This window comes from Nomascus leucogenys, chromosome 6 (genome assembly GCF_006542625.1).
Source record: "Nomascus leucogenys isolate Asia chromosome 6, Asia_NLE_v1, whole genome shotgun sequence".
Classification (NCBI taxonomy): domain Eukaryota; kingdom Metazoa; phylum Chordata; class Mammalia; order Primates; family Hylobatidae; genus Nomascus; species Nomascus leucogenys.
In genome coordinates, this window is record NC_044386.1 from 325025 (window position 1) to 346301 (window position 21277).

The 21277-nt window shown below is 53.7% G+C and overlaps 1 protein-coding gene across 3 annotated transcripts in view; it reads left to right on the forward strand.

The window, feature by feature from the left end:
• The window catches only part of AHRR (aryl-hydrocarbon receptor repressor), a 106754-nt gene that overhangs the window by 83862 nt on the left and 1615 nt on the right, over nt 1-21277 (forward strand). The window contains exons 4-10 of one of the 3 annotated variants that reach the window (XM_030813868.1): nt 1516-1605; nt 9963-10092; nt 11103-11239; nt 15392-15445; nt 15562-15761; nt 20225-20286; nt 20568-20709. In XM_030813868.1, the coding sequence (XP_030669728.1) occupies nt 1516-1605; nt 9963-10092; nt 11103-11239; nt 15392-15445; nt 15562-15761; nt 20225-20286; nt 20568-20709 (815 nt within the window). Of the gene's footprint in view, nt 1-1515; nt 1606-8194; nt 8590-9962; nt 10093-11102; nt 11240-15391; nt 15446-15561; nt 15762-20224; nt 20287-20567; nt 20710-21277 lie in introns of those variants that run through there. The other 2 variants (XM_003263188.4, XM_012501654.2) reach the window with 2 other exon arrangements.

A 21277-nucleotide genomic window follows, 5' to 3' on the forward strand; every position in this document is an offset into this window, starting at 1 on the left:
AGACGCAAATGGAAACATTTATGAAAGCTGCGTCCAGGTGACTCAGCCCCCTCACCCCCAGCTTCTACCTCGTGCAGGATGTGAGACTGGGCGAGATATTCCACCTGGTAGCCTGTGCTTGCTCAGCGTCAGTGGCCATTGCTGCCATGGACAGATCCTGCAACTCAGAGGCCATTGTCTTTCCCGCATCCTCACCGGTGATGGCCCCAGGAAGCTGCTGCAGGGTGGGGCTGCAGGGCTCGCTTCTCAAGTAGAGGAAAATGTCACATCAAGCACAACACAGCCACATCCTTGCCTTCTCCATCTGCTCCCTCCAAAATCCCACAATAATTACGGCTCTAACTGAGATTTAATAATCATGCAAATATTGTGAATAACATACACGAATGAATTTAACATCAAGATGAAATGAATTTCTAGAAAATTTTTTAAGATTCTGTAGTTAATGGAAGAAAAAATAAAGAATTTGCATACACTAACAATAAATACATCAACATGGTATTAAAATCTGCCCCGTTTCATCCACCATCTCCACAAAATGTGCCCACACTGGAGGGTCTTCAGGGTGAGGCGGACCAGGCCTTCCAGAAGCACATCACCCTCATCTTAAGCAGCTCCAGAAAATGGAAGGAAAGGTGCAGGAGCGACTCGTGTCTTGATGGTTGTGTATACTGTCTGCAAAATATGGAGAGAAACTACAGGCCAAGTTTAAACATAGATGGTTAAGTGAGGTTAATCAATTCCAAGTGCATATTAAAAAGTCATGATCAAAGGGGCTTACCTCATAAAGTACAAGAATGCTGCATCATCAGAAAATCTATCAATCACACACTAAAGAAAAATTGTGATTATTTCACTAGGTACAGAAAAACACTTGATGAGTTCAATATTTTTCTCTCTCTCTCTTTTTTTTTTTTGAGACAGAGTGTCACTCCATTGCATAGGCTGGAGGGCAGTGGTGCGACCTCAGCTCACTGCAACCTCCACCTCCTTGGTTCAAGCGATTCTCCTGCCTCAGCCTTCCAAGTAGCTGGGACTACAGGTGTGCACCACCACACCCGGCTAATTTTTGTATTTTTAGTAGAGACGGGGTTTCACCATGTTAGCCAGGCTGGTCGATGGAGTTCTATATTTTTCATAATAAAAATCCTTAGAAAAGCCAAAGGGTATTCCAGACAGTGTGTAGAAGGCGGTATGTGGGCGGAAACGTCTGCAGAAGAAAACAGAGAGCTCCTGCCTCGTCTTAGGTACCAAGTCTCACTGTCGCACCAAGACAAGGTGCACATAATTTTATATTTATTAGAAAAGGGGCCTTGTAAACCATGGCTGCCTTCTCCTGTTGCCTGTTAACTTGGAGCCTGTGACAAAATGGTAATAAATAAAAAGTGGGCATTTCTAGAGGTTATGAATATGGACTACAAAACAGGAGGATATTGTTGAAAATTTAAGCAAAGGATTCTTGCACTTTTTCATTTTGGGTGAGCCAATTCGATTTTTTTTTGTTTTTTCTTCTAGTCTCTTAATGGCTTTGCTCTGGTCGTGAGTGCAGAAGGGACGATATTTTATGCGTCAGCAACGATCGTGGACTATCTGGGCTTCCATCAGGTAATGAAACCAGAACAGCCCTCCAGTCTGTTAAGTGCTAGGTTCCCTTCCCTTTGTAAATGTTTGTTGTCTTCAAGGTTTGGTAATGCCTAAAATCAGGCTTTTCCTATCACTGAGCTCTTATCAGATAAAGATCTCCACACCCCAGCTTTGTCTAGGGCAGTGTTTCTTCCAGCCTGGCTTCGGGGTCTCAGTGAGAGGCTGCCCAGTGTCAGGGGTGTTCTGGTCTAAGGGAACCGTGGTGTGCAGACGGCGGCATGGTCTCCTCTGGCTCAGGCCCTCCGACAGGCCCCCTGCCCCACCGGCACCATCCCATTCAGCTGCTCCCAGTCAACGTCTTAACCCTCAGCTTCTTGGTGCACTCAGGACACAGCTTGCTGTGGAAATGCCCTTCCTGACGTGTGAGTGGTTCATCTGGAATGCTGCCCAGCCAGCCCCAGGTGGATGACTCCAGACTTCCAGGCAGAGAATGGGGTTGAGGCCTCGTCAGATACCAAGCCCTGGAAGGGCAACTCACGCGGGAAAAGGTGCGATAAAAAATCCCACCAGGCCGGGCGCAGTGACTCACGCCTGTAATCCCAGCACTTTGGGAGGCCAAGGTGGGTGGATCACGAGGTCAGGAGATCGAGACCAGGCTGGCCAACATGGTGAAACCCTGTCTCTACTAAAAATACAAAAATTAGCTGGGTGTGGTGGCGTGCACCTGTAGTCCCAGCTACTAGGGAGGCTGAGGCAGGAGAATAGCTTGAACCCGGGAGGCGGAGCCTGCAGTGAGGTGAGATGGAGCTACTCCACTCTAGCCTGGGTGACAGAGCAAGACTCCATCTCAAAAAAAATAAATAAAAATAAAAATAAAAAAAAATCCCACTCAAGGCCAGGAGGGGAGCAAGGGAGCTGTTTTTTTTGTCTGGGGAGGAGCTGGGGTCCCTCATGGAAAATCAGATGCTGGTTATAGAATTAAAATTTCTCCCACTGCACGGCGAGGACTCCCAGGATCTGGAAATCAGGCGTACTGCAGACTGATGAGATTACTGGAGAACCCAAAGAAGCAAAAATGGGGGCCTTTATCTGCACTTCCACAAGCCACTCCCACAAAAACACCCGCCCTGCAGACGAGCTCACAATGCCAAGGAAGCCATAGATGGTGAGCAGGGGCAGCCGACAGGTAAACAAACCGTGCTTCCTGGAAGAACTTAAGGAGCAAAGCTGTCCAAAGGAAACTGGCAAACAAATAGATTTAAAACAATAAAATATAAAAGCAGCAATTTAAAGAAAGCACAGCTTATGATGAAAAAAAGAACAGGTATGTTTGAGAAAGATCAAAACAAAACTTTGAAAAATAGAGAGTAGTATATTAGGGTTCAGTCTGGAGACAGAAACTGTGCAGAAATTTGAACAGTTTTATAGAAAGACTTATGACGGGTTTAGTGTAAGGAAGTGTTAACCAGCAGCACCGGCTCAGCAACGAAGGACTAAAGGGACTCTGAGGACACAGATACAGCAACAGAGGGGCAGCAGTGTCCGCAGGGCCCAGGTGGGGCCGTTGGAAACCCCAGCCCCACTGAGGCTGAGAACCAGACCCTCGGTGGCACGGGGTGGGGCCATGACCCTGGCAGTGGAGAAGTTCCCGAGATGTTCAGGCCAGGGCTGGCTGGTAGGAAACCTCCCTTTGGGACCCAGGTGAGATGCATACCTGGAGGCTGCTGGGCGCTGGGGGAAGCTGTGACACTGGGGGGTGCACACCGGCCCCAGGGGAAGCCCTACCCCTGCACTGCCCAGCACCTCTGCCTACGAGGAAATGGTCCCAGAGCCAGCATTCATGCTGAGCGAGAGGCAGCACACAGTGATTAAAGCAAAAATCTCCCTGGTCGGGTGGGAGGCCTGGGGGCCGAACCTGCCTGGTCGGGTGGGGGGCCTGGGGGCCGAATCTCCCTGGTCGGGTGGGGGGCCTGGGGGCTGTGCAGAGCAGCAGGCAGTGGAAGCCGTGAACCACCCCGCTCACCCACACTAGTCCCTGACAAGTCATTAGAATTCACGTCTGCGCAGGCCCTGAGGCTGTACAGTTTTATCCAAAGTCCATGAGAGCCGGGATTTTGAATTTTTTCCCACAGCTGAAGTCGCTGCTGCCTTGCTGGTGATTCTGCGAAGCAGCTCCTCTAGTCCGCCTCTGAGTTCAATCTCCTGCCCCTGAGCCCAAGGCCAGTCTCCCTGTGAACTGCAAGGACCATGTGACTGCCGGGCCCATTGCAGTGAGCTTGTTTTCTGCACCGTGGCTGCCTCTGTACACTGGATGCCTCCTTGGGATGGCCTCTCCCCCAGCATCCACGTGAAGGTGCAGCTCGTCAGCACCCCTGGGCCGGCCCTGGTGGAGGACGCAGGGGGACATGGCTGTGTGCAGGGAGAGGGAACACCGTGTGGCGGACATGGCTGCCAAGGGGTGTCCAGGCCACTGCCCTGTTGGGAATGCAGTGCAGGGTGGAGACACAGCTCTGTTGTCCCAGCAGCAACCTTGATGGCTCTGAGCCTCATTCCTGTGCCCACACAATGGCCAGCAGCGGTGTTTGCCTGCCAGGCTGTGGCCAGACCACGGGGCCACTGAGCAGGGGAGTGCTGGGAAAAGCCCTGGTGCCCGGCGCGGCGTCTCCTACCACAGAGGGACATCGCTTTAGGCGGCTGCTGTTGATACCACATGACCACAGGCTTTGCTGAGCGTGCCCTGCTATCTGTGATTGGGGCACTGTCATCTCCTGATGCGCCCTATGAGAAGGGACCTGAAGTGACAGCTGGTGGGTCCCTCGTTCCCACAGATGGCACGAGCGTCTGGGTGGCCACCCGGCATCCTCTTCATCTCTGTCTTCTGTCTTCAGATCTCATGGAGCTGCCGTGGGATGCTTCCTTTACATGCGTGGAGAGTAGTGGGGTGGGTCCGTTGGGTCCGTGTGCGTTTGCTGGGGTTTGGTGTGTCTTTCACCATGGGGTGCGCTGAACGGGGGAGCACTCGCAGGACAGGACATGGGCGGACATGAGGGTGTGGCTCGGTGACTCTGTCAACCTAAACAGAGCAGCTTCAGCTTGGTCTGTATGTGCAGGGCCCGAGTCTAGAGAAGGCCACTTGCTCTGCCTTTTGCATGCTCAGAACCACTGTCAACTCTAGTCACTGCATCTGGAGCTGCCCGAGTTCTCCAGACACACCCAGAGCCGCTGCCTTTAGCCATGGCTCGATGGTCTCACTCCAGGGTTTGGCTTTGGGGACAGGGGCAGGTGCTGTGCAGAGCAGCTTTGATTCCAGGTCAGAGCTTGCTAATTGGACTTTTTGTTTTCTTGGCGCTTGGTCATTTTCCCCCAAGCATGAGAAGTTAAAAAAAAAAAGTTTTGCCTTGATTGTGAGGAAATTGGTTCCAAATGCCATTAAATCAGGCATTGCCTCTAGTTGATGCAAAATATCTCATGAAAATATTAGAACAGCTTTGTGCTTGTGTGAGCTTATTGTGCAAAATGCTTTACAAAAAGTCAGGAACCAATTATTCCCGGTCACAGCGTGAGTGCATAACGTCAGTGTCTTCAAGCTCAGCATGCTTCGTGATGCATAAACGGCTTTAGGCGTCTATTTTAGTTGCCATTGACATTTGTTGATTCGGTAAGTTGTTCGTTCTCTCAAAGATTAGAGCTCGTTGATCAGAGCAGTTAGAACCCCACAGGCATGGTTCGCAGATGTGTGCAAGCTTTTGCACAAAGAGGTAAAAATGTTAGCCGTTAGAGTGAGCAGCATATTAAAATTGGAAATGATTTTACTCTAAACTCCCTGAGTGGTGGTGTAAAACTGAAATGAAGACTGTCTTTAGTTGACGAAAGGAGGGTTTGTTTTTGTACGATTTGGATAATGTTAACATCATGCTCTCCCCCTCCCATTTCTCCCACCACGTCTCTTGATGTCACTTTGTAGGAATCAGACTTTAAAGGATTAAGAAAGACTTAGGGCAGACATGCCACACTGATGATTAAAACACAGAACTTTGCTTCCTCAACCTAAACAGGATTCACATTTCACCCTGTCTTCAGATTTGCCTCAGTTGGAGAAGTCTTTCCAGCTCACCTACGCCCTCCGCCACGTGTGCTGTCTGGCCTTGGTTGAGCAGCAGGCCCTTTCTCGCCTGTTGATGCCCTTTCTCGCCTGTTGATTCCCTTTCGTTACCTGACTTCAGGGTTGGAGATGATGGACGAGGCACTTGGGGAGGCCTGGGGCTGCTCAGGGAGGGTACTGGGGGTGGGGGTCACCTTCTGGGGCCTACAAAGCTCAGGGTTGTCTATGGAAACTCATGTGAGGGCCATTTTGGTGTGGGTCACCAGGGCGGGGCTGCAGCTGCCCTGGTGCAGGAGGCGGCAGACTCCATGGTGAAGAGCTGGAGAGAGAGAGAGCTCCAGAAGATGCAGGGCCTCATGATCTGGTGCAGCACCAGCTACTGTGAGGACAGCCGGGTTCCCATGCAGCAGGTGCACCCAGGCCTCCAGCACTGCCATGTGCCACTGGCGCAAGCGCAGGCCTTGGTGACTGGTGAGTTGGAGAAGTCCCAGGACCACCTGGCTGGGGGCATCAGGCATTGCAATGACAAAGCCAGGTTCCCTAGATGCAGGGAGTGGGGGATCCAGGTGAAGCAGCAGCTGCTGGCCACGTGACCATGGGTGCAGATGAGCTTGCATGCCTCATCCTGACCGTGACCACAAGGCCGAAGGAGTCTCTCCCTTCTATTGGGAAATAAGTCTTTGCCTGTGGCCGTTGAAGCTGAGGGCAAGAATCTATTTTTTAAAAGGAATGGGATTTTTTTTTTTTTTTTTGAGACAGTATTGCTCTGTCATCCAGGCTGGAGTGCAGTGGCACAATCTCGGCTCACTGCAACCTCTGCCTCCTGGGTTCAAGCAAGTCTCCTGCCTCAGCCTCCTGAGTAGCTGAGATTACAGGTATGCACCACCAAGCCTGGCTAAATTTTGTATTTTTAGTAGAGATGGGGCTTCACCATGTTGGCCAGGCTGATCTCGAACTCCCAACCTCAAGTGATCCGCCCGCCTTGGCCTCCCAAAGTGCTGGGATTACAGGCGTGAACCATTGTGCCCGGCTGGGAGTTTTAGTCTTTTAAGCAACATTTATAAATGAAGAAATTAAGGATGACAGCAAGTGTAAGGGGAATGTCGCTTGCCTCTGGACGCTGGTTCCTCTGCGTTTCAGTTCTAAAAAGCTGGCACTAAAACGTGTCAAGAGCTCGCACAGGAGTGTTTGGAGCCATGTTTCCCACTGTCCTGGCAAAGCCGGGGCCCTCCAAGTTGCCCAGCTCTTACTGCACAGGGACCAACAGGCTGGCCCGTAAGAGCTGATGGAGTTGGTATTTCTGTTTGTTGCCAACCCCTGTTTACTGGAAGTGTCCCCACACCATTTTCCATAAGCTGTGAAACAAATGTCATAAGGTCTCTAATTTAGAAGGGGAAAGACCCAGGTTTCTGGGTCTCTGTTTCCTTGGTTTTGTGTTATGTATGCCAGGGTGTAAAGTGGATTTTAAGATGTGGAATTGGGAGGTAGAGTGGTTTGGATAAGAACTCTGAGAGGTTCCTTGTGGATCCCCTTTTTTGGCCATCGGGATGTGGATGTGCATTTGTTAAACTTCTCACATGCTGCATCCTTCAGCCTGGAGACCCTTTGGAAACACGAGAGGTGACACCATGGTACTTATGCAGCTAAGCTTCCCTCTGACGGGCCCTGAGGCTGCCACCATAGAGCAGCAGAACCGTGCAGTTCCTGGAGGAGAAGGGGGTTTTGAATGAGAAATATTCCAGTATCCAGAGTGAACACTAAAGGGGGAGCTGTTGGCTACTTGATAAGAGAGCTGTGAAGTCCTGGATTTGGGAAAACCTGTTTTCATAGAACAGGATAGGATGGAAGCCTAAACCCAGCATTGCTTACCAGACCCTGAATTAACAGAGCCTCATGAAGACAATCCCCTGGTAACAGGAAGTCAAGGGAGAAAGAGGGAGCCCTAGGGCTGGGAGGAGTGCAGACTCCCCGAGCAAAGGCGGGGAGACCCCACAGCTCACCAAACACTAGCCGGGGGGCCTTCGCAGTTGAACGGAGGCAGCACCTGCAGATGCTGGGCAAGCTGCTTCGCTGCAGGAGGAAGCCAGTCTTGAGTCCTGGCTCACACCACAGACAGCTTCAGGGCATGATGGAAGTTTCCAGAAGATAACGGGGCAGAGCTAGATCTATGAGGAAAGATTTCTCGGGACAAAAGCCTTCCCCATGCGGAGAGGATGGAAGGGTTGGGCCTTGCGGTGTCCATCAGGAGGGCGGGATGGCAGCGAGGACACCTTGCATGAAAGGTGGCCCAGAAGGGACTGGGCACGGCAGCTGGACAGCCCAGTGGGGATTCCAGAAAGAGACACCCCCGGGCTGCACGCACGCACCCACAGACCCACGCATGCAGCACGCACACATCCACGCACGCACACGCAGCCACCCACCCACGCAGCACACACGCATCCACGCATGCACGCATGCAGCCACCCACCCACGCAGCACGCACACATCCACAGACCCACGCACGCAGCCACCCACCCACACACGCGCACACACGCTCGCAGGGCTGAACACCCAGAATATACAAGATGCTCCTTGTTATGGTTCAGGAGGTGGAAAGTTGAAACCATAGCAAGAAACATGGCCTATCCGCCGCAACGACTAAAAGAGATACAGGGAAAAGGACAAACATTGGCCAGAAGGTGCAGCCGCTGGAGCGTTGGCGCCTTAACTGGAAAAAGAAACTCCCCGCCTGGGAGGCCGCTCTGGCGCCCGGCTGGTGCCGGGCAGGAGGCCCTTGCGGACCCAGCGGGCTCCTCGTCGGCAGCGCCCACCCCGCGGTTCAGCCACGGAGCGGATGCCGTGTGCATGCACGGAACGGGCGAGGTGCCCCCACGGTCGCGATGCGGGGCAGGGGGATGCTGGCGGGTACCCTCCCTCCACGTGGAGTCCGCGCAGAGAACCCCCACACGGAGGGCGGCCCCGACTCAGAGGCACAGGCAGAAGCAGCCTCGCGGGTGCCGGCGACGCCCTGTGGCCTCATCTGGGTGAGGTCTCGTGGGGTGTTTTCTTGAAGGTGACTCACCCAACGGTGTGTTCATGATTGGGCGCTTTTTGGCCTAGGTTACCCTCCAGTCCTTAGGAAGGCACCACGGCCGCGAGGAGTGCACAGCCGGGAGGCTGGAGCGGCCCTTTTCACCTGGAGGGGTCCCTGTTCCTGTGTACACCGCTTTCTGTGACAGCGCGTTCACAGCAGGGAACTGCGGAGGCACAGACAGTAGAGTCCAGCCCCGTCAGTGAGGGCCACCTCCCCCTTCTGCCCTCCTGAGGCTGTGTCTCGTCTTGTTCCGGGAGCCCCGCGGGTCCTTGCCATTGGGTTGCTTGAAGATGCTCATCTCTTTAGGGTGAGTTATTAGTTACATTCCTCTGAAGTCTTGATTCTTAAGGAGCTCCTCCTCCAGTTAGGAAGAACCACTGGGTTATCATCATGATAAGAAACGCCGTTTAGAATCAGGTCCCCCTCAAAGAGTCCTGAGGTTCTAGCAGTCCCTGGCAGGGTTAATTATTCGGGGCCGGGGGGTGGTGGGCCAGGCTCCAGGTGCAGATGCCTGACTTTCTTCAGTTAGGAGAAGGGAGAGGACGGTGGGATGGCCGGCCTTCCTCAGGCGCGGACACGCTCACTGGCAGTGGTGACAGTTGAGTCCCCCTTGAAGTCAGTCTTCATGGCCCACAGTGTCAGCCTCTGTCGCCAGACATGGACCCTGGGTGCCTGTGAGGGTCGGCCTCTGTGTCAAGGCCCCGCTTTGCTTCTGAGCAGGTGGAAGGAGAGAGGACTAGAGAGAGGCCTGTGAACTGGCAGGTCCTTGAGGCATCGTGAAAGTGGGTGAAGGTTGAGGCCTGGGTGTCAGGAAGAAGGAAATCACAGGCCATAAGATGTGAAGTGATGGGAAACCGAGTCACAAAGAGTCCAAGTCAACAGGAAAGTGGATGTCTTGGCCCCAGAGTGTCTACGGCCCAGAAGATGCCCGTCTCTTAGCCTCCCACTTGCCCCGAAAGGCTGGATGTGGGCACCACTTGGGCAGACGGGTGGGCGGGTGCTCCAGGCAGCTTAGACGTCTTCTCAGGAGGGAGCGGGGAACCGGCGCCAAGCGCCGTCTCTTCGGCGGGATTCTCTCCCTGTGGCTGTGACTTGCTTTGACAAGCAGAGTGGATCTCATTTTTCGGTTACTCATCGGTGGAATAAAATGTGTAAAGCCACTTGGGGTAAGGCTGAACTGATCTTGTCGCACTATTTCAGACGGATGTAATGCACCAGAACATTTACGACTACATCCATGTGGACGACCGCCAGGACTTCTGCCGGCAGCTCCACTGGGCCATGGACCCTCCCCAGGTGGTGTTTGGGCAGCCCCCGCCCTTGGAGACAGGTGGGTGTCTGGGGTCCAAGTGAGTCAGCAAAACCTAGAGCAGGTCACATAACACGTCGCTGCCTCTGGAAACGACCCTGTCACGCCTTCTTGGTGGGCTCTGCCGTCCACGTTGACCTTAGCGCCGAATCTCACCTTTCTTCAGAGACGTCCTCCCACATGCCTCCCTGTCCTCTGGTTGGGCTGCCACCAGCTCCGTGTGGCTCGAGTGTGCTTCACTCCTGGTTGCTTTCCTGGGCTCTGCCAGGCTTGAGGTCACTGCCATTCTTGTCACCTCGCCACAAGCTGCAGTCCTGGCCTCTTGTTTTGCAAACTCCCCTCAAGTCTCACGTCTGCCAGGAAGTTTCTTTGCTTCATACTAGAGTTATCCGATAAATGTCCCTGAAAGATTGTTGCTATTCAGAGTCGGTTGCCCCTTTTTACAGAAGACCCCTGCACAGGGCTTGCCCCCAACCTCCCTGTGGCCCTGACTGGTAAGATGAGCCCGGCGGGTGTGGAGCTCCTTGACAGGCAATGACAGGTGGGGGCTGTGCTGGGACAGTTGCATTTGGGCTCTGAGGAGAGGCGACACCTGCCCGGGGTCCTGTGCAGAGGGTGGCTCCTGGGTTCTCTCGCACATATCTACAGAAGCCTAAAATAATTCACGGAAAGTTTCCACCATGACAGTATGATTGACCTTAAATCAAAACAGCAAAGCCCAAGCACTTACATGCAAGACCATTTTATAAAGCTAAAAACAAGCAAGATGAAACCATTGGTCCATCGTCGTGCATGCACATGTACTAAAAACGATGTTTTTAAAGGCAAGGGATGATGAAGGCAAAATTTGTCCGAGTGATGTCTAGAGGGATGCTGGGGGCGGGAGGATTGCACAATGATGGGGTTTACATGACCTGGCACGTGAGAGCCACGGGCATGTTTGTTGCATGCTTTGTGCATGCGGTTGCACGTGTGACCCATGTGTTTTGGCTTCTCCTACCGCCACACCCCTTGGCCCCTGTGGTCTGCAGGAGATGACGCTATCCTGGGGAGGCTGCTCAGGGCCCAGGAGTGGGGTGCAGGCGCGCCCACCGAGTACTCGGCCTTCCTGACCCGCTGCTTCATCTGCCGTGTGCGCTGCCTGCTGGACAGCACCTCGGGCTTCCTGGTGAGTGCGTGGGTCCTTGGCAGGGGGCTTCCGACATCTGGGATGCATTCTACCCTGGTGTGGAAGGAAACAGAGGTCAAGAGGGGGTGGGGGCGTTAAACCACATGTCCCTGGTGGAGGGGCGAGGGCCGGTGCTGAGCTCTGTGCACCCTGTGATGGTGTGGGGGTGTTAACCCACATGTCCCTGGTGGAGGGGCGAGGGCCGGTGCTGAGCTCTGCACACTGTGATGGTGTGGGGGTGTTAACCCACGTGTCCCTGGTGGAGGGGCGAGGGCCGGCGCTGAGCTCTGTGCACCCTGTGATGGTGTGGGGGTGTTAACCCAGGTGTCCCTGGTGGAGGGGTGAGGGCCGGTGCTGAGCTCTGCACACTGTGATGGTGTGGGGGTGTTAACCCACATGTCCCTGGTGGAGGAGTGAGGGCCGGTGCTGAGCTCTGCACACTGTGATGGTGTGGGGGTGTTAACCCACATGTCCCTGGTGGAGGAGTGAGGGCCGGTGCTGAGCTCTGCACCCTGTGATGGTGTGGGGGTGTTAACCCACATGTCCCTGGTGGAGGAGTGAGTGCCGGTGCTGAGCTCTGCACATGTGATGGTGTGGAGGCTTTAACCCATGTGTCCCTGGTGGAGGGGCGAGGGCCAGTGCTGAGCTCTGCACACTGTGATGGTGTGGGGGTGTTAACCCAACCCATGTGTCCCTGGTGGAGGGGCGAGGGCCAGTGCTGAGCTCTGCACACTGTGATGGTGTGGGGGTGTTAACCCAGGTGTCCCTAGTGGAGGGGTGAGGGCCAGTGCTGAGCTCTGTGTGCCTGGCGATGGTGTGGGGCCATGATGCCTCTGGGCATGTGAGGGGAATGCGTGATGAGTCAACTGTGAGGCCTGCTGTGGTGGACAAGCCAGGTCGATGAAAATGTAAAACTCTGCAGTAGGTTTATACTCTAGTTCTACCTTATTTTAAACTTATTAAAAAATTTTTAAAACATGCCCCACATCTGCCAAGGGTGGGAGAGCCTCCGGCTCTGGCTGGCGTGAGTGGCTGAGCCCACGGCATCTGCTGAGCTTTTCAGTTTCATCCTCTTCTCTTGCAAGCAGATCCTTGGGGTTTTCACTTCTGCTATTTGACCATTTCTTCTTCCAGCTCCTCATTGCGTCAGAGAAGTCCTCCCCATCAGACGTGTCAGGACAAAGGCCTCCCACCCTGTCCCAGACCCCTGCCCACCTTGCAGGTCCCCCAGGCACTGTGCCCACCCTGGTCGCAGCACAGTCAGCCCTGGGTCACGGCCCCTCAGAGCCCCAGTGGTGGCCCTTGCTGTCTCCTGGCTGCAATTCAATGCCACAAGGCCCTCTGACCCCAGCACCCCACAAGGCCCTCTGACCCCAGCACCCCACAAAGCCCTCTGACCCCAGCACCCCACAAGGCCCTCTGACCCCAGCACCCCACAAAGCCCTCTGACCCCAGCACCCCACAAGGCCCTCTGACCCCAGCACCCCACAAAGCCCTCTGACCCCAGCACCCCACAAGGCCCTCTGACCCCAGCACCCTAGCTGGGCAGGCCCCCTGGGCTCAGCTTTCCACCCATTTGTGGACCCATGCCCTCCTGGAGACCTTGGGTGCAGACCGTCCCCACGGCAGAGGCACCTGTGGGTCTGCCTGTTTCTGTGCCTTTCCCACCCACTGGGTGCCTGGTGGAAGGACCAGCTCCCCACAGGCACCAGATCTGTTGCCACACACACACCCCAGGGCACATCTTTCATTTAGGTAGCTAGTGACAATAAAGTTTTTATTTTATTTTATTTTATTTTGACGGAGTCTCGCTCTGTCACCCAGGCTGGAGTACAGTGGCGTGATCTTGGCTCACTGCAAGCTCTGCCTCCTGGGTTCACGCCATTCTCCTGCCTCAGCCTCCCGAGTAGCTGGGACTACAGGCACCCACCGCCACGCCTGGCTATTTTTTTTATATTTTTAGTAGAGACGGGGTTTCACTGTTGGTATTTTGTTCTAAATTTTGTGGAAATTAAGATACTAACTTTTATTGGCTAAGGAATGTTGTTCGTTTTTTAAATTTATATAACCAATTCCTGGTTAATTAAAAACTCTTATTTCTAGATGACCCAAAATTGGAAGGATTTTACTGTGCAGCCACTGGAATATAGTTTAAAATGAAATTGTCAAACAAAGAACTGAATGGAGGAAATAAGCCAGAGAAATTAGATTGATGCTAAAATGTTGCAATAAGGTTTATACAAATAAGTGTCTGATTCTGTTTTCCCATTAAAATCCATTCATCCACAGCACCGTAAAGGGCTCCTGTATTGACAGAGAACACACCAAAACCCTGCAGGACCTCATGGCTCTTCCCGGCTTTCACCGAGTGGTGCAGTCTGGGCAATGCGGGTGTCATGGAAGCTCCCTAATGCCACCCACAGGGCCAACCGAAAATGGTAGTTTTTGAGATTCGGCTGAAGTTAACTTGGGAACTTGAAATCAGCTGTGTTGGGAGTATTTATACAAAAGAAATTGGCAAACACTACATATCTGGGAATTTTTCCCCCTGGAGAGCTAGATGTTAAACATTTCCCAGCACACCACTGCCTTGAATCCCCCACACCAATTGTGTGACTGCTACACAGCAGGTGTTCATTATTTGTTTGATATATCCATGGACAGATGGAAAGATGGATGAATGGATGGATGGATGTTTGGATAGATGGGAAGATGGATGGATGGATGGATGAGTGGATGGATGGATGAGAAGATGATGGATGGATGGATGGATGGGCAGATGGATGGATGGATGGGAAGATGGATGGGTGGATGGATGGATGGACAATGGAAAGATGGATGAATGGATGGATGGATGGTTGGATAGATGGGAAGATGGATGGATGAATGGATGGATGAGTGAATGGATGAATGGGAAGATGACAGATGGATAGATGGATGGATGGATGAATGAATGGGAAGATGGATGGGTAAGTGGATAGATGGACAAATGGAAAGATGGATGGATGGATAGATGGATGGACAGATGAATGAGTGGATGGGTGGATGGATAGATAGACGGATGGATGGGTGGATGGATGGATGGATGGATGGATGGTGGATGGATGGATGGATGGATGGGATGGATAGATGGATGAGTGGATGGATGGTAATGGACAGATAGATGGTGATGGATGGATGGGATGATGGATGCATGGACAGATGAGATGGGTGGATGGATGGATGGGAAGATGGAATGATGGATGGACAGATGATGATGGATGGGGATGGATGGATGGATGGATAATGGGAATATGATGGATGGGTGGAAACAAGGATAGATGGATGGATGGGTGGATGGATGAATGGATGGATGGATGGATGGGTGGGTGGGTGGATGAATGTATGGGAAGATGGACAGATGGATGGGGAGATGGATGGATGGAAATGGGTGGATGGATGGGAACATGATGGATGGAAACATGGATAGATGGATGGATGGATGGGTGGATGTGAAGATGGGTGGGTGGATGGATAGATGGATGGGAAGATGATGGATGCATGGGTGGGTGGATGGATGGATGGGTGGATGGATGGAAAGATAGATTGGTGGATGGATGGATGGATGGATGGATGGATAGAAAGATGGATGAAATAAGGATAGAGAGAGGGTGGACCCACATTGTGGGGTCATTGTTCCATAGAAGGCAGGAGTACCCCTGAAAGCCCTTGGTAAGCAACTAAATTATACATCAGCCTTCCCTTTGTAGAGAGATATTTTATTTTCTTTTATAACAAACTCCTAGCTTACTTGCTGGCTTTTAAAGTCTCACCATACACCCTAGATAAATAAAATCAAGTTGTGCCCAAATTTTATGATTACAAATGAAGAATTAATAATTTGTAAATGGAGTGTTAAAGCTGAAACAATCCTCGGAGATCATCCAGTCCTGCAAATTCTTGCCAGGGGGTTGGCCGCTGGCCTGGCTGTGGGTGGGTGGCAGGTCCCGCAGGCTCAATTCGTGCCCACCTGTGCATGGGGTGGCACACATGAACGTGCACAAGCACACGCAGGAATGAACCTGTCAATTAAAGGCAGTCGCCACAACTCCAGAGAAACTGGGAATGGGGGATGGTTTCAGGACGATTCAAGCACATCGAATCACTGCCCAGGCCTGGGGGCCACACGCTTGGCAGCTGCGGCTCTGCGGTCCCGAGCCGCTCATGGTGAGCTGCCTCCCTGCGAGTTCCAGCCGCTGCCGTGCCCTTGAGTTCTGTGTCCTGTGACCACCTTGCCAGGCCACTTTGTGAACACGCCTCCCTCTCTGTCTTTAAAACACCAGACGATGCAGTTTCAAGGAAAACTAAAATTCCTGTTTGGACAGAAGAAGAAGGCGCCATCAGGAGCCATGCTCCCCCCACGGCTGTCGCTGTTCTGCATTGCGGCGCCCGTTCTCCTCCCCTCCGCAGCGGAGATGAAAATGAGGAGCGCGCTTCTGAGGGCAAAACCCAGGGCAGACACCGCGGCCACCACGGATGCAAAGTGAGTAAGACTCGCCCTTTACAGCCGCATGGTGCCTGCTGGCGGCCCCCACGAAACACCTCCACGCTCAGTATTTTCTGTATCTTCTTTCTTCATTTCCAGCCAGTAATAAAATAAGTTTTGTGTTGTAAAAGTCATTACACAACATAGGCAGCAACGATTAGATGAAACAGTGTTTTTCAAACTTGTATTTGCAAACTGGCACCAAACGTTGCCTGTATTGATTCATTCCTAAATCGTCCTGCTACAGAACCAGTTTCAGAATAAGTGCCCTGACCCTGTGTCCTCAAGGGAATGGGGGGTTGGCTGTGGCCCCTGCCTTTCTCCACCTCTTGGCTGCCCGCTCTTTGCACCGTCTGTCTATGGACAAGTGGAGGTGGTTCCTGGCTGCAAGAGATGCCGGAGAAATGCATCCCTGGTGGGCAGATGGAGGGTCAACGGCACAGCGGCCCCTCCAGCTGGTCCTCGTCCCTGGCCAACCCAGTCCTATCCCACAGCTTTCTCAGCCTTTCAGAAGTAGAAAACACCCTATTGGTCCCCGAGCTTGCTGGTACTAGGGACCAGTTTGGTGGAAGACAGTTTTTCCATGGACTGGGAGTGGGGGGATGGTTTCAGGATGATTCAAACATATTACATTTACTTACTATGCATTTCATTTCTGTTTTATTATGTTGTAATATATAATGAAATAATTATACAACTTGGCATAATGTAGAACCAGTGGTAGCTCTGAGCTTGTTTTCCTGTAACTGGGCGGCCCCATGGTGGGGTGGGGGTGATGGGAGACAGTGACAGATCATCAAGCATTAGATTCTCATAAGGAGCTCGAACCTAGGGCCCTCCCTCACATGCACAGTTCACAACAGGGTTCACACTCCTGTGAGAATCGTGCCCCAGCTGAGCTGGCAGGCAGCGGAGCTCCGGCGATCGTGCGAGCAATGGGGAGTGGCTTTAAATACAGATGAAGCTTCACTGGCTTGCCCATGGCTCACCTCCTGCGGTGCAGCTTGGCTCCTAGAGGCCATGGACGGGTTCCGATCTGTGGCTGGGGCTGGGGACCCCTGCCCCCGGGGATTCGTGCCTGTAGTTTCCTAGAATGTGTTAAGTCTGTCTTGCGTGCTGGGAGAGATGCAAATGCTGTGCCTATAGAAACTGTGTTCCACCTGCTGGGAAGACACCAGTGAGGTAGGGCTGGGCTGCCAGGATGCCAGAGATCCAACTTCCTCTCAGAGAATTATGCAGGACACCTTCCCCGGCCACCTGGGTGAGTTGCTGCTCCTGCCACTTCCTCCTGGGACAGCCTGATGGGGCAGGGCTGACTGCAGGGCAGAGGGGTGGTCTGGGCTGGCCCTGCCCCCTGCCCCCTGGCCCTCAGCCCCCTGGTCCTTGGCTGTTGGTGAGGTGCTCCTGCTCTGTGACTCCGAGACCCCCCGACTTGTCCTCCTCGGCCCCTCGGCGCTGCAGGCCCAGTCCCTGGTAACCAAGTGCAGCTCAGCCTTGCCCCGCGATCCTGCAGCCGCTACTGGGCAGCCCGCTTTGTTCATGGCCTCCCCTGTCTGTGGGTAGCAAATGCTGTGTGGGAAAGAAATCTTAGCAGGCATCGAATTCAGCTCCCAGCCCAGTGGGAATCTCTGCCATAGCCCCCAGGAGTGATTGGCTGAGGCTGCACAAACCCCACACAGAAAACATTGCTGGGTTCAGACAGAACCTTGAGAGCAGATTCTTCCTGGTGTGACTCGAATCTCACTGCCTGGGGTTGCCACGGCCCTGTGTTGGCTGAGCGCTCTCTGTTCTGTTTGCCTTGCCCCTGGGTTATGGTTTCCAGATATATCCTGATTCCGATGCTTCTCCTCTGTGCATGGACAGCACCCGGGGATGTTCACAGCAGATGGAGCCACGCAGACTGGAGGAGACGTCCCCGCCCTGTTCTGGGCGCTGCCTTTACTGATGTACCTGCCGTGGCAGGCGCGTTGGGGCGATCTTAAGTTGCAGTCGCGTGTGTTGCCTTGTAGTCTGACTTTGGATTCTACCTGCATTCCTTAACTTCCGTTAGTATTAAATTTCATTTTTTAAATGCAGTCTTGACTGACCTTGTCAGAGTCCAGGCTCCCAAACTAGTTTGAGGTCTGGGACTCAGCAGCACCCGGCATGCTGCCGTCCCTCCCGTTCTTTGGCGCCTTTGACGGGCCAGCACATCTTCTGTATTCACACCCGTGCCCTCTGTGGGAGCACCAGGATCCGCCACTGAGCCCCCTCTGGGAGGACCCCGTCACACACCTGCTGGCTTCCAGATGCAGAGGATACGGCCGAGGGCCCTTTCACCGCTGGGGGCCTGCTAAGGAGGACCTTGGAGGCTCTGGGGCCCCGTGCTCAGTGTCCAGGGTTGACTGTGAAGGGCTTCTGTCTGCAGGCCCCAAGGCCACCTTGCCGGCCATCACAGTGCTCTGTGTTGTGGGCGTGAGTTCCATCCTCACCTTTGACCTCTTTAAGATAACCATTTAGGCAGCTCTACAGTCTGACAGCAGCAGCGGTTATTTGAAGGTTTTCATGCTGTGTTGGTTTCCATGTTCGTTACTCATTTCTGCTCATGAGCGGCTTCTGCCTGGGCCCTGCCAGCCCCACCTCACTGCTGCTGCCTGAGGGTGGACAGAGGGCAGCTCCAGGGACGGCCAGGACACGGGCCAGCCTGCTGAGGCCCACACATCTCTGGAAGGTTTTTAATTAAATTTATGTACCTTATTTTAAAGGATGGAAATGTAAAGGGCAAGGGAGGAACACAGAATTCTAAAGGGAAAAGAAGTACATGCTACACAGGTGCACAGAAAGCCCTGGGGTCTCTGCAGGGTTCGGGCCCAGGTCTTCCGGCACCTACAGGGACCACGCAAACCCTGGAACACTGCCCTCTGCTTACCGTCACCGTGGAGTTTCCACTGCACATGGCGAGCCTGGTCTTCCCTGGGAGTTCCCAGCCCTAGAAGCAGAAGGGACACATCCCCCTGGTGTCACAGCCGGGCAGGACAGGCCTGGCCCTGTGTGCCCACAGCCCTGTCCTGGCCCTGGGTGGAGCGTAGGTGTGTGATCACCAGCACAGGTGTGGAGCCGAAGGTCACAGCGCTCCTCCTGCGGCCTGGACGAGACCCCCCGGGGCTGTGAGGGTGCGGTGGAGCACAAGGCACATAAAGCTGGCACACAGCTTCAGCTCAACAAGCATGTTATTCAAACTCAGAAGGGGGTAGAAAACTTGCCAAACCAAGAATACTGACTCCCATGTGCCGAAGGCTTTTGGAATTCTCCCCACCCTGCCCTGAGCTGGATTCAGAAGCCAGCTTTCAGGATACACCTTGTGGTCCACCAGTCCTGAGCCACAGGACTGTGGTCCAGGGCACCACAGTGGTGCAAGATGCAGAATAGAGCCCTGAGGCAGTGGCAGCAGCCCCCATGGCCCCCAACAGCAGCCTCCAGCGGCCCCCAGCAGCAGCCCCCGTGGCCCCCAGCAGCAGCCCCCGTGGCCCCCAGCAGCAGCCCCCGTGGCCCCCAGCAGCAGCCTCCAGCGGCCCCCAGCAGCAGCCCCCGTGGCCCCCAGCAGCAGCCCCCGTGGCCCCCAGCAGCAGCCCCTAGCAGCCCCCAACAGCCCCCCAGTCTCCCACAGCTTTTCCCACAGCAGTTTTGTGACATGATCTTGATCTGCCTGTTCCTGAAGCCCATTCTGTGAATTCCTCTGCTCGCTATAATTCACTGGGACCCCCACGTCAACACACCTTGTGCTTTGCAGCCATTCATGGACACAGATGGGGCATTGTGAGTCTTGTGTTAGACATGGGCCCCCGGTCAGCCTCTGGTCCTGGCCCTCCTGGAGGTGCCCAGAGGACAGAGAGGAGGGCAGGGCCGGAGCTGTGGCTGTGGGGTCAGTCAGATGGGTTTGAACTCAACTCTGGGACCTGCTGGTGGGGCAGCGCTACTTACTGTTTCTCTTTTGAAAAGCAAAAGAAAACAGAATCTACCGAGGTGAGTTGTTGGGATTTAAGATTCGGATCAGTGTGATGCGTGTGTGGGTACACACATGTCCCATGCGAGTTGGTCTCCACCTCTCCTCAGTGTTCACTTCCTGGAACATAACTTCCTGGAGTCATGAGCATGGACTGCATTTTCTTTCTGGCCTTCCAGGAAAAAAATATAAGCTCTAAAAATCATCCTACGATTTTATCCTTCTACTTTCTGAAGCAAATTCATTAGCTCTTCATTGGCCTGAAAAGTGACATGACAGTATTTTCAGTAAATCTGTAACTGAGAAAATAACCTTCCACGCTATAAAGAATTAAACAAGAGTGAATTATTGTTTCTGTCTTCACTGCTCAGGTGTGACAGCAATACCTGTCATTATTAATTTCTACCATCGACACGTTTATCCACATGTCAGCTTGTTCATCTGTCACATGTCACATGTTCATCTGTGTTCTTCACAGAGTGAAAGCCACCACCAGTCTGTGTGAATTGGAACTGCATGGAAAACCCAATTACTCAGCAGGTACTTAGAACATTTCTTATCTGATCTTTTCCACGTGGGTAAAATGTGTTTCTGCCCTTGGAGAGCTTCCCCGCCCAGTGGAGACGTTGGCGTATTCCATGGAAAAGCCATTTTGCAGAGACTTGGTGTCTGTCCTGCTGTGGACAAGTGCCGTTCCCAGGCTCTGGTCTGTGCATTTCTGAGGAGCCGATGGGTCCTGCCTTGCTGAGAACAAGCAACCATCTTCCAGGAGCTCCTCAGCTCGCACCGTGACGGCCTCCTCCCCCTCTAAACCCCAACAGGAAGGAGCAGCAGAGAGAGCGGCGTTTTGGTGCTCAGGGAGCAGACTGACGCTGGCCGATGGGCACAGGTTCCTGCCAGGGCCCCATGCCTGTGCCTCCGGGGCGGCCCCGACCTTGTGCTCGACCCCAAGGGGGGCTCAGGGTAAGTGGTGCCAGGCAGCCTCCCCCAGCCCTGGCAGCTCCCTAAGTCACCGTGGAGGCCAAAGAGTGGGTGGGAGAGTGATTAAGAAGAAAAATAAAAAAGACGACGGCAGCCTTGGCCACCACGCGAGCCACGGCTAACCTTGCTCTCTGTGGCGCCGTCCACGCAGCTTCCCGGGCTGGAAGTCGCGCGTGTCGCTGGGGACTGAACCCGGGAAGCAGTGGCCCAGGGATGTCAGGACCGAAGATGCCCCGTGGGCTCTGGGACCCACCCTCACCTGTCACTCGGACCCTGGGTCACCCGGCTCCATCCTGATCTTGCCTTTGCTCAGAGCCGTCTCTCCCCCATCTCCCTCCCCAGGGCCTGCCTGCCACCCAGGTGGGCCTCCTCCCCTTTCCTGACCAGCCCAGCTGTGCACCACAGGCCCCTCCCCACTCTCCAGGTCACCATCTCACAGTCATGCAGTGCCAGTCCCAAGGCACGTGGTGTCCTGTTGGTCAGCAACAGGCTTGGCCACAGAAACTGCTGGACATAGTATTTTCTGCTTTGCAGTTCCATGGGACCATTT